Source organism: Ostrinia nubilalis, chromosome 21 (genome assembly GCF_963855985.1).
Source record: "Ostrinia nubilalis chromosome 21, ilOstNubi1.1, whole genome shotgun sequence".
In the NCBI taxonomy this organism is placed as follows: domain Eukaryota; kingdom Metazoa; phylum Arthropoda; class Insecta; order Lepidoptera; family Crambidae; genus Ostrinia; species Ostrinia nubilalis.
In genome coordinates, this window is record NC_087108.1 from 2,392,358 (window position 1) to 2,406,358 (window position 14,001).

The 14,001-nt window shown below is 36.2% G+C and overlaps 1 protein-coding gene across 2 annotated transcripts in view; it reads left to right on the plus strand.

Annotated features, from left to right (window-relative positions):
* LOC135082077 (alpha-tocopherol transfer protein-like) overlaps positions 1-14,001 on the plus strand; it is a 36,563-nt gene that overhangs the window by 8,923 nt on the left and 13,639 nt on the right. Inside the window, exons 3-4 of one of the 2 annotated variants that reach the window (XM_063976835.1) lie at positions 9,894-9,990; positions 12,055-12,075. In XM_063976835.1, coding sequence (XP_063832905.1) covers positions 9,894-9,990; positions 12,055-12,075 — 118 coding nt within the window. The remainder of the gene's footprint in view (positions 1-9,893; positions 9,991-12,054; positions 12,076-14,001) is intronic. The other variant, XM_063976837.1, reaches the window with a different exon arrangement.

The following is a 14,001-nucleotide window of genomic DNA, read 5'->3' on the forward strand; positions in this document are numbered from 1 at the left end:
GAGCTGGTGGAATGTCGACAATGTAGGGATGGTACGCTAACCTGCGTATACTCAAACTCAAGCATAGCTACAAGCTACAAAGAAATTGATTAGGTACATTAATAAATGGCAACACTGCTCCTTCTTTACTCTAGATTTAAATTAGGTTTTGGGCTCTGGTTCATAATACGAGCCGTTGTAAAAATAATGTAAAAAGTTTAATTATGTGGTTTCATAAAACAAGAACATTTAATACTTTTAGATATCTTATTGCCAACCAGTTTTTGCACAGTCCTTGATAAAGGGTATACAATGTATACCCAAATATTTGATTACATTATTTGATTATTTACTGTCTTGATTTGTATTAATTATACATATGATAACAGATGATTAGTAGATAGTAGATACTAATTATACCTGCATAATCCAATAATTAATTGCACCTGACTTTGGCATTATCTTCGAAAGTTTTATCGTTTTCAGTTCTATAATATTAGTACAGATAAACTTCTTTATACGAGTACATCTATACTCATATAATAGAGCTGAAGAGTTTGTTTGTTTACTTGAACTACTGGTCCGATTTGAAAAATTCTTTCAGTGTTAGATAGCCCATTTATCGAGGAAGGCTATAAGCTATACAACATCACGCTACGATCAATAGGGAGCATAGCAACAATGAAAAATGTTGCGAAAACGGGTTTTCACGCGTACGAAGTCGCGGGCACAGCTAGTTATAGATAAAGAAGGTGTATATTCTCTGGACCAGATTTTTCTTAGCACAAAGAACAATCGCATCTATTACCATAACTTTCCTTTGATATGATGCCGGCCGCAGTATGCAACTCATACGTAGTCCTTAATACTGCTGGCATACGGTGAGACAGTGGCGGCGTAGCATGGGTTGGCACCCGGGGCGATGACCCCCCCCCCCCCCCGTCATAAGTCCTAAGGCACCCCCTGGTACCCCCCAGGATTTTGGGGTTACCTGCCGATTGGATTGGTTGGCACCCGGGGCGGACCGCGGCGCTACTGCGGTGAGATTTCAGGTCGATCAAAGATACCTTATATGCCCACGGATTTGGCCCTTTTTCTGTTTCATAGTTTATTTTCACAGCTTCACCTTTTATCTTTCTTCTTACATTTCTTGAATGTTGAAAACTCTATCATTAACGAAAGTTTTTCATGTTGATCTCTCGAAAGTTCTCGAGTGTAGGATGCACCTCACCTAAAAATAAAGCGGAAGATTGTATTCTTTGATGCCATTGAGGCATTGACGTTATTTGACTTAAAAGTAAACAAGTAAAGTAAAAAAGTATTTATTACTAAAAGATGTCACATTGTACAAATTATTCTGGCGGTCTCTGCACTAAGCAGGAAAGCTTGTATCGCAGCGGCCAATACGAACAATTACCTTAAAAATAATGACATACTTACTACTTACTTACTTACTTAAGTCCAGCTGTGGACTGCCATTGACTAGTTTGATGACTGCTGTATGCCATATCAAAGGTCGTTACCACCAAAACTAGTCTTAGGTGTATCCCCGATAATAAAGCTTCGCAAATACATCTGTTTGCCCATTTAATCGAAAAATCGTGGTATTTTACCTTCATGATTTTCATGTATAAATAACGACATGAACAAATAAGGAAAAATATGTCAAGACAAAAGCTCTGCCTCTAAAAAGGTTGTGCTATCATGCATATTGTAAACCGTACCCTAAAAGTAGGTAAGGTAGGGTTGCCGTCTCTCAAATTACGTAACCAGGGGGCTTAGTGCGAGTTTACATCAAACGTCTTCGCTAGCGACTGCGTAAAAAATGTCATTATGTATGATAGATTATACAGCGTCCCTAGCGGATACTTTTAAGAACTAAAATCTTAATATTTTTTACGTTTTACGTTCAATGCAAACTCGCACGAAGCACACAGGACAAGACGCGTGGGAACCCCATTTTCAACCGACTTCAAAAAAGGAGGAGGTTCTCAATTCGACCCGTTTGTTTTTTTTTTTTTTCTATGTTTGTTACGCGATAACTCCGCCAATTATGAACCGATTTGAACAAATCTTTTTTCGGCGTATAGGTAATACCTCAAGGGAGGTCCCATTTAAATTTAATAATAAAAAAAAACAAACCCCCAAGGGTGGAAAATTGGGGATGAACTTTTTTATACGCAATATCTCCGCCGATTATAAACCATTTTGAACGATTATTTTTTTGTTGAATAGGTATTATCAAAAGGGTGGTTTCATGCGAATTTGAAGAAAATATTTCACCCCCAAGGGTGGAAAATTGGGGATGAACACTGGCGATTTTATACGCAATGTCTCCGCCGATTATGAACCAATTTTTTTTGGTCTCAGTGTACTGCCTACCTTCAGTGGTAACATCAAGGTAATAATTAGTTAACTAAAAAGCAAGAAATAAGTAAAATTTTATAAAAAAATAAAACCGACTCCAAAAACCTACACTAAAACGTAGAAAAATAATTACTAATTACCTACTTATTTATTAGGACGAATTATTAATATTTATGTAGGTATACCATGATTGATACTTTTGGAGTCGGTGCAGGCAAACTTTACATGTTTCATAATCTTGGCACCGACTCCAGAAGTATCAATCATGGTATACCTACATAAATATTAATAATTCGTCCTAATAAATAAGTAGGTAATTAGTAATTATTTTTCTACGTTTTAGTGTAGGTTTTTTGGAGTCGGTTTTATTTTTTTTTATAAAATTTTAGAGCCAAGAATCCGGCTATGTCATGTTTTTTTTAAGTTAGTCGCGTTCGTTAGCCGACATCGGTCTAAGAATGAAATATTTAAATCCGGACTACAAAATGAAACACCGCCCCGACGCCCTATAACTAAACTAGGATAAATCCACCGAAACCCGAACGAATGGCAACCCTATCTAAAGGTTATTCTGAAGAATACACGCTAGAGATATTGATTTTTTGATCCTTTCTGTGTAGGTTAATCCAGCCTAAATGGCTGGGAAAGTGGATACCTTTTAGTAGTCATGGTAACTAATAATTTAATGGGAAGAGCTAGTCTCAGTAATTAATAATATTAAGGCCCGATTCGACCAAACTTTTATCCGAGAATAACTCTTGGTATAACTGGCACATTGACAGTTTCAGTATGGGAAATATGTCAAAACTGACGATTTATTCTGAGATTAATATTTACTCTTGTTTGGTCGAATTCACCCTAAGGGGAAAAGTAGACCGAATCCTCCATTTGCCTCTAGCTGGTATATTAGAGAATCATGCTTTTGTCAAAGTCGAATTAAAATCAAAAATATTTTATTCAATTTTGACCAGTATTTTGGCACTTATGTATTGCATCTGCAGTGGAGACTAAATGACCTGTAGGCCTAGGATGCGCGGCGCGATAAGACTTTATCACGTCGTTTAATCTATTTTACGCGATAAGCCCATACATTTGTCGTCTAAAATCATCGATAAAATTTTATCCTAGCCCGGCTGGTGATGATTCCATCATAACCACGGTATCCACTTCTCTTTTCGTGACAGCTGGTTTGTTAGGCCCTTCGTATACAATGCTACGCTAATCTTCAATACCCAATTGTGGTCTCTAAGCAGCGTTGCCAGATTTTTTTTCGCCAAGTCGGGACTTTGGTACTTTTTGAGTGAAAATAGCGGGATTCTTCCGTGAGAAGCGGGACATAGTAAAAAAACGTATAAAATCAAAGATTTTTAAATATTTATCTTCTTATTTGACTTAAAATTACGTTTACGTGACAATAGATAGCAAAAGTAGCCATAGAAAATGTGTTTTAACAAAAAAATAATATTTTAAATCAGATTTACTCTATCGTTAAATTCGTCTTTAGAATAAAAAAAGAAAAAAAAAAGAAAAATCGCAATAATTTTTTTTTTCTTTAGAATAATATGGCGTTTCAAACAATAGTCTGGTGAAGTGAGTGTCTCTCTCCGAAAAGCGGGACAGAGCCTGTCCCGCGCGGGACATTTAAATTTGATTTAAAAATCGGGACGTCCCGCCAAAATCGGGACGTCTGGCAACGCTGTCTCTAAGCGACAATAGAAATTCATAGAGGTTCATAAGCAGGTACGCGCTTGCCCACAGAGCACGCAATCGCCGCGCGCCGCACCGGGCAGCGCCGATTCCATGCTCTGTGGCGTTGCCAAATCGTCAGGTATCAAAGATTTGCGTAGCCTCGTATACGGAGGGCCTTAAAAGTATTATAATTTTAATTAAGCAAGCTTAAATAGGGTCCAATTAAAAATAATAAAACAAGCTTAAATAGGGTCCAATTAAAAATAATAAAAACCTTTAATTGCGTCACTACCACGAGTAAAGACGTAGTAACTGTTAAGTAATGTTTGGTGTAAGTGTCCAAGTTTTAACAAGTGCAAATATTGTCGTTGTACAGTCAGAGTCAAATAGTTCAACACCCAAAGTGGCCAAAAAGTTGACAACACAACCTTAAGGTAGTCTTTCGAACTAAGCGTCACAGACGCAGCGTCTTTAGCTTTGGTCTTGTGCCACCAACGCCGCGTCACTAACTCGCTTCGAAAGGCTACCTTTAAGACCCAAGCTAAAGACGCTGCGTCTGTGACGCTTAGTTCGAAAGGCTACCTTTACTGCAAGTAACAAAGACGCGTTATGAACTTTTTGCCTAAATGGCTTCGGCAAACAACGTCCACTGCTGGACAAAGACTTCCCCTAAGGATTTCCATAACGACCCGCATCCAGGCACCTTTACCAGATCGTCGGTCTACTTAGTGAGGGCTACTTTGGGTGTCACAGTGGCGGCGTAGCATGGCTTGTCACCCGGGGCGATCCACCCCAGAATGGTCTGGTCTGGTGCCCCCCAGGATTTTTGGGTTACAGATGAAAGGTAAAAGTTAGTACGAATCAGCCCAATCATAACCTCGTAACATGATTCTTGTCTTACAGATGCGCCAGTGAGTACTAATCTGCGCGACTGTTGTCACCCCCTGATGCTTGGCACCGGGGGCGAACCGCCCCCACGGCCCCCTTCTTACGCCGCTACTTTGGGTGTCACGAAGTATTTGACGGTGACTGTACCGATGTTGCCATGGGTTGCGTTTGCGTCATTCGCGAAATGTAGGTACAGCCTTTGAGAAAGGTCAGTGGTTTAGACAGCACCAAGGTGCCAGACCTTATAAAGCTGTAAATAGGGGTGGTTTTGCAACAATAATATAGCGACTGTCTTGTACATATAGGGTATAAGGGAGGGCTGCCAAAAACTTGAATAGGAAGAATGACAGGGGCGTGTTTGAGAATTGGAAACCAGTGGAATTTATCTCCGGAAAATTCACGAGTTTCCCTCATTTTTAACCGACTTCAAAAATGGAGGAGGGTCTCAATTTGTCTATGTTTTTTTTACAAATATAATCTATTCTATGGGAAATACTCCCTTAATTTTAAATTATAATGCACACATCCCACAATAATAGGACAAACTGGATCATTGCGAGATTTTTAGATCAATTTATTTGGAATACTTACCTTATATGACAGATTTCGAAATGCTCCACCAGACTATACTGAGGTTTGTGATAATTTCGACAATTTAATAGATAGGACAAGCTAATATTTATATCAATATAATGTAAATTAGATCGTATAGATAAGGTCTCAAAATATAGGTACTATCAATGGTAAAATAGAAATAATTTATGTGCAAGTGAAATATACATTTTGGGCACATATCAATAAACGGTTTTGGATATAAATAAATCTGTGTGACCGTGCTCACAAGGTCGCCATGTGGCAAAATGAAGTAAGTATTATTATTTAACTTTTCCAAACCTGATATTGCAATAACTGCCTCGACCCTTTTAGCCGAGGTTATGACAAAATAAAAAATGCAGTCCAAAATATAAATGTGCTATAAAAATACGATCAAATGCATTTCGACTTTGTAGTGTAGGGTGTTTCTGTTTATGACACATAAATATAACTTCTAAATATTTTTTGTATTAACTTTATGTTGTACTATTGTTATGTTAAGCATAATTATAACATTGAGGTTTTTGTATCTAAATCGGTACATACTCTTTGCCTGAAGGAGTAATAGACATCAACATTCATCAGAAACCAAGTACACAAACTTTCACGTTTTAATATTAGTGTATGTTCAAATTCACACCTTCCTTTTAGATAAGTTATACTTAAGTATACCTTCTTCAGAATGACGTAGAAGCAAAATAAATAATATACCAAGAATCCGGTATGGAATGTTAAATAACAACTTTGACTGCAAGTAGTAAGTACATAAATTGTTAACATAACCACAAATTATACAGCACATAATGTGATAGATGCTAAGTTAATCATAAAACTGTTACATTGTAACAAAGATTGTCATTTACTTATGCCTAGTTTTGATTAGTTCATTTGTATAGAGTTGTAGCACATAAAATACGTATGAATACACATATTTTTTCAGTTTAAGACTGTTAATATTTTTGTATGATTCGTTCGTTCGTTTCAGCCAAATGACGTCCACTGCTGGACAAAGGCTTCCCCCAAGGTTTTCCACAATGAACGGTCCTGCGCTGCCCGCAGTTGTATGATTATTCTCCAAAAATTCACAAAAGAAAATCTTTGGCGACTTGCTAATTAATTATAAGATGTGCATGTAAGTCTCACAAAATAAAAAATCATATGTACCCTAATCAACATTTTCCTTTAGGAATCATCTAAGCCTGATATTTCTTAAATTATGACCTTAATAAAAGCAAAATATATGCCAAATAATTGTTAAAACAATTAACAATTTTAGATACTATCTCAGTCTGCCTACGAACTACATATGAGCAGATAGAGGTAAAAGTAAGGATCACTCACACGGCATATTGGAGGAAAGAATAAAGGTTAATTTATTCCTTCAGCTTTTAAGTTTTGTCACACTTATTGTTTAACAAATTCGCTCGTCAGTTTGCACACATTTCCCAACAGAAATAAAACGTATTTATTAATAAAAAGTCATTATTTTGAAGAGCACTCATACGGCCCGTGTGCGGTGTGAGTGATCCTAAATAATCGTCATAACTTTGGAACGGGACGTGCAAGGAATTTCTGAATTTGTTAATAGTTTTAACATATTCTTAACAATTTTTCAATACTATAAAAAGAAGTGGAAAGGCTTTATTTTCTGAAATAAACATGTTGACGTTTTCTTAAAGCGTGCGGTATGAGTGCTCCTATTTATTGGCCATAACATTTTTATCTTAGGTTTAACAAATTTTTAAACTTCATCGCAATGTTTTAACATATTTTAAGTAAAACTTCCTCGATTTTTGTTAAGATTGAAGCAAGGATCACTCAATCCACATGCACATATTATAAGACATAAGTACCTATTTCATGCTAAACACAAAAACCTTATATTTTTCCATTACGTTAAACCATAATAAAAGACACCTCATTGACAAACGGGTTTAAATGCGCAAGTTAGGATGTTTGTTGTTGAAAACGTTTATTATTAGAAGCTGCAGTGCAATAACATAAAATTGTCAACGTCATTCATGGGTGGGTAAAGGTGAAATCAACAAAAAACTACATATTATATTTAGATAGAGTCATGAACTTTTAGTTAATAAACCTTCAAGGGTCATGAACCCATGTTACTTAATAACATAGTATAAAGGTAAATGAGTTTCTTGCGCTGTTTCTCAGCACTGGCCCATTTCTTACAGTGGTATAAGTACACTCGCGAGCAAAAGTATGGAATCACTTACATGAAGTTGTTTCCACGCGATCTTGTGTACTAACGAATTTGTTAGTAACAAAAAAAGTGACACCATTTTAAAGATTAAACTTTTAGCTTTAAATTTAAAGCATTTAAATCACACCAGTATTTAAAAAGATATCCTGGTTGAAGTGAAGAAGTAAGGAAAAGGACATGTATCAACTGTTTGGTACGTCACGAGTTGCGGCCTATTTACCCCTTATAAAAGCACGTGTTTTCGGATGTTTGCTTTCACACGTTGATTCATACACATCTCCGCTTCTTTTGACACTTTACCTGGAGTTTGATCCGAGCAATCCGAGCATTATTATTGTAGTGTGCACTCATGAATGATTTAGCGTGTACAGATACGAGGGGCGGCTGAAAAGTTTTGAGCGTAGGGTATTAAAAATGCCGATAGAAAAGTATAAAAAATATTTTTTTCTTTTTAATCTCCCTCTACCACAACGGATTTCTTACATTTGTGTAAAAGAGCTTTTAACCCACTGAAAAAAAATTAGCAATCTTTGCCTTCGAAATGAGCCTTTAACGCCGCCTTCGTTTCTTTGTCACTCAAAAATCTTCGTTCCTGGAGGTCTTTTTTCCAATTTGAGAATTAGACAAAATAGCTAGGGATTTGGACTAAACTGTGTGGTGGGTGATTTCAAACTATATGACTTTAACACCCAGTTTTTTTATAATGCCGCTCTACATTAAACTCCCCTTTAAACTGTTTCAACCGTTTAAACATAACAAGACATTTTGACTTTGTACACTGAAAATACGTACTGGCAGACGTAAGGTATCTGCCACGGTCTTGAAATTAGACGTTTTGAGCTACAAGTTATGTTTGCACTTTGCACGATCGCACACGGAAAAATGTGTGACAACTGCATTGGAATAAGTGAAATTACATAGTGTGTTGTAGTCTGGACAACGACTGACTACTACTTTGCCTGGCCCATTCCCATTTTATTTGGGGTCGGCCCTCCGCGTCATGCGTCTCCAGGCGACTCGGTCCTGGGTTGTCTTACTATTAACTTGGGCTTCTTTAAGGTCGTTATTGATTACGGACATCCATGTAATTTGGGGTCTTCCTCGTCCGCAGGGCTTAGTTTGGATGTCTAGCACTTTTCTGGTCATATGGTCGGGTGGTCGCCTCATGACGACTCTGGACGACTGACGTCCTGCTCAAAACATCAAATTTGAAAGAGCCCTTGGTGTACAAGCACCATCGATTCAGGGAAAATGCCAACAACGTTAATAATTCACAAGGAACCAACGGGCAAACTTACTTAATTATGAAAAGAGCGGAAAACCACGAAAAGTTCTTAAACACCTGAGACCCAAACCCTAGTAACAAGCCTCTACCAAAGTTTGTGGCTTATTATAAAAAAAGTAAAGGTCTTACTTTTTGTACATTGATGATTTTGGGTCATTGCCCAAATTAATAAGTAAAATTAATTTCTCGAACAGTCTTATTATGTAAGCTTAGCAGCAATAAATAAGTAAGTATGTACTGCAATGTTAAGTGTTTTAATTTAAAAACATTGCGAACGTAATCTTTCATGTGAAAACAAGTGGCCGAAATAATAAACATATTATTAATATGGTTAAATTATTTTAAAGTACGAGTACGATTACCCTTATTGACATAATGGTGGCCGTACAGGATTCCCCGTCTATGTTTATTCAGTCTTGAGTACTAAATGTGTTCCTGAAGTAGGTACTTATTAAACTTTAAAAAAATCCAATTAAGCATGACTGTATGTCAATATTTTTTTACGGAAAAGTCCCGTCGCGCTTTGTGCCAGTGACGCAAGAATCAAAGTCGAATAAAAAAGTAAAAAATGTCTTTAATTGTTTATGAGTTTTAAATAGTGCTTACAAATCGTCAAATATTTAAGGAAAAAAAATAAAGATAAATAAAAACAACTTAAAAGTTTAGCTCTTAGGCCTTTAAATGTCTCATAATCCTTTTGCCCTACCAATCGACCCTACTAGGTTTGTCATAGGTTGTATGGCATAAAATATGCCTTTGCCTTTTCCGAAATACAAATAAAAAAGTTTAAGCCAAAGATTTTCTTTTTTTTTTTCAAAAATAGAAATAATTTATTTGCTTTTTTTACTTATTTATTAATTTTGTTTCCAGACATGTGCCTGAGCAAGCGCGGGCCTCAGAACGGGCTCATTTTCCTGTTCGACATGCGAGGAGTTAAGCTCGGTCACCTCGCGCGGTGTGGACTGTCGTAAGTGTTTTGCTGTTTTGTTTTGGCTATGCATTTAAGGATTTGTCACACTAGATGCGATTTGCGGTCAGTTCAAAGTGAATCCAGCCCTCATAATCTATTATTACTTTAACCTGACCGCAAACTGCATCCAGTATGGGAAATCCTACGGTTTTAAATTAACGCATTCAAGGTTTCAATAAGTTCTTTTTAGTTAAGCGGCTATCCCAGTTCAAAGTAGGTACTTATCACTGCAAATGGTTTCGATCCATTGAGATTATCAATATACAGGGTGTGGTTTTGTAAAATAACGCCCATCCCAGGGGTGGTAGTACACATGATAGTAATTATAAGAAAAATATTAATAAAATTTTAACTAATACTTTATTAGTAAAAAACCTTGTTCAAACATCTCCTAAAACTTTCGAGACATCGCTTGTTACCGCCACCACCAACCCCGCGTAGCCAGCTACACCACCGAGCACATGCGGCCGCCTCGAGAGAGCGGGAGGACTGACTGAATAGCTCGCCCGCGTAATATGTATGTATTACTTACCATTTTTCTGATTTCATGGATTTTTCCAGGAGTTTTTTTTTAAATATTTTTTTGGCATCAGTGTCGTGTGTACTGAGATGGGCGTTGTTTTACGAAACCACACCCTGTATTACATTTCCTTTCCAAGTCCTAAATCTATTCAAGTAATATCTAATAGTGTAATCTTTTTGGGTATACTTACATATCATGGACGAATATGGTTTATTCGTCCATGTTACATATGTTTTACTCCCTACAAGTGTAAGATTCGCGACTTTTATTGCTACAAACACTATAACTTCAATCTAAATTAAATTATCACAAGATAAAAAAATACTAGACTTGTCTCTGAGCACAGAATCGCAGAAAAAAATGTATAATCTTTTCTTTCTAACCAAAATAGAACTACATAAACCTATGGATTTGTAAATATCCGTTTCATGTTTTATGAGCTCATAATGCCTGTAAATTAAAAGGTATTTTCATTGTTTGCCTTTTGTTGAGTATAGATTTCAAGGTTTTTTATCTGCGCATTAATGTTTCTATTGTTAATGTAAAAAATATGCTGTTTTTCGTAATATTTGTGTCGTCTCATTGTTTTAAACAAACATAAATTATTAATTTCTGAAAAAACAACAATGACTGTGCTGAAAATTTTGTGTTCTTTCAATTTTTAACTCCACGGAATCCACGAATAATCATTAGAACTGAAACACCCTCGTTCTATTGATGATATTATGTCAATTTTTCACTCGACATTGGCAGAAATAAACCTCCCAGAGAGGTTTGGTTGCCACTAAATAAAAAAAACAAACCTCAGGCACGGACTGAATTAAGCACCAGACATATAATTCTTATTATCACATTAATATTTATAATTTAAGCCACATTTTGCCGTCTCTTTTACCTCTGTCATTTTGTTTCGTTTGATTTATTTTTAGCGAGATTTTTGGTATCTTTAGACAGTATCAAATTCAATACCTTTATCATCTTTTTATCATCTGATTACTATAACATATTATGTCCACTCCATCATTCTCAAGTCTACAAATCGAATTAAATTCGTCCCATCTGATTGCTGAATCTAAAATAGGTCAAAAAATCATCATTATCATCAGATCATGTATGCCCGTTTTCACCATCAATCCCTAATTTTTAAGTGACCCATATGAAAACAAAATTCCTGTTATGTGTTGCCATAGGGGTCACTTAAAAATTAGGGATTGATGGTGAAATCGGGCATTAGCCTCTAATGCAGGAGCACGGCCCTCTAATTTACCAGAGGCAAATGGAGGATTTGGCTTACACTTCCCTGGCCAGATGGATTAGAGAGGCCTGATGTTCTGAGGCCACGTTTTTATGGAGCACCCTGTATTTTTTTAGTAAACGTAAATTAATGGTAATTTTTTTAGGTTACTTGCTTTTCTTTTATTGCAACTTTGGTAACAATTTCATTCACATTTGGAATTTAAACCCCCACCAAAACTTAATGATTTAATTTAAAAAATGTTATAATCTTTATTGTGTATTAAAACAATTTATTTTTTTAGCTTTCAAAAGGATAAACAAAGGTAAAAGACGTGCAATTTATGTATTTATGCTTTCTATGTGCACTATTTGTAAGTATTTATGTATGTGTGTGTATTTATCTATTGCTAAATGTTCACCTTCTTTATGTTTATTAATTAAAATGTTAGTATCTTATATGAATTATTGTCAAAGCACCATTGATTTATTGATGTTTTAGTTTTTAGCTGAACACCGTTATCCTGATTTTGGCCAAAAGATAAAAATATAATTTTCTATACCTTATTTTCACTCCTTACATGTTTTTATGCGACAAAAGTTTGCCAATGTCCTTTTTCTATCTCTTTACTAAAATCCATAAAAAAATATCTCAGCTGTTTAGGCTTAAAGTCGTCGCATTCATAATAATAATATGTATTATTATGTATTTTTAAAACTTTCGGTTCTTTGCATACAAATCTACGCTTAGGAGCTCTTGTGGTTTCGTATGCGAATCAGAATTCTAGTGCTTCTAAAATAAGGCTGCAGTTTGAGATTCTCACAGCCAAGGCTTCTACTATAGGTGTTATGTAAACGACATAATATTTAGCAAAAAGGCTTCGTAGTTAGCACGTGATCATTATCACGTACACAGTACATCAAACTAAATACTTATTGACATCTTTAAGTAGTTGAAATAAGTGCTATTATTGCAAAAAATGTGAGATGTGATGTACAGTAGCGTCAAACAGTTCGTGACACCCAAAGTGGCCAAAAAGAAGACAACACAACCTTATTCCAATTGTAACAAAGACGTGTTGCGAACTTTTTGGCTACTTTGGATGTCCGAATTATTTGACGCTGACTGTACCACATAAATCGAATGCTTCTAAGTTGATAGTTCGAATTGTAATGCGAATTGAATTAAAAGTATCACATAGGACGATGGTGCCGGCATTTTTATTGGTCATTAACACTGGTAAATAAAGCTGGTAAATACCTAAAAATATCATATCCGTGTCTAACTAATATTGCAGATTTTGTCCGTGACTGTGTTTGTCTGGATTTAAATTCTTTAGCATTCTGAAAATGCAAATAATTAAATAATCCCGGAATTCAAATGGTCATGTATCAACTTCTACTTTTGATTGGTGAGTTGCCCAAGTATCGGGACCAATTCCCACCTCTCATTCCCACCTGCAACTCCTGTGTAGCCGCTAATGAAATTCCAACCAATGAAGGTCATGTCCCGGCGAAAAGTAAATTTGACCTACAACGGAATTAATTAGATATACAAAAGATTAAGTAACCTTTAAGAAAAAGATATGCACCACGGATAAGAAGGAAAATTATAGTCTAGACTCAAGAAATAGCCTAAGTAAGGAATACCTAGTTTAAATACGTTTTCAATCTGGTGGGTCACGAAATCTTATTGGGATCGCGAAGCCTTTCGGAGAGTTACCGGTAAATGGAAAAAGGAAAGTTTCTACACTAAATAAAATACAATTTCAATTTCAGTGAGAAGCCCTTGCCTGTTTCTTTTCAAACTTTTTGCTGGTCCCTATAGCCCGAACCGGTGAAGAACTTTCGCATTAAATAGTTACATTGAAATACACTGGATAAATTACCTGTACAGTGACCCCCCATAGACTTATTTATAGTTTGATCGGCTTCTAATGTAGAGAGCGGCCACTGCCAAATCGGTGTTCATGTCAAAGTCAAAGTCAAATACGAAAACACCGGTTAATTATCGTTAAAGTTGAGGTGGTGGGGAACCGTAAGAAACCCTACGTCATTTGATACTAAGATAAGCTCCATGGCACACGTTCAGAAAAGTTGTAAGTAGCCAAAAATCGACAATGCCACAACTCCTCGTTTTTTTCGTCAGGAAATGCATGAAATTACATGCCCACTGGCCCGAGGGAATCAGTGGGTTTTGTGAAGCTCTCCCTGCCAGATGGACAGGGCCTACTCACTAAAACCTGACGGTC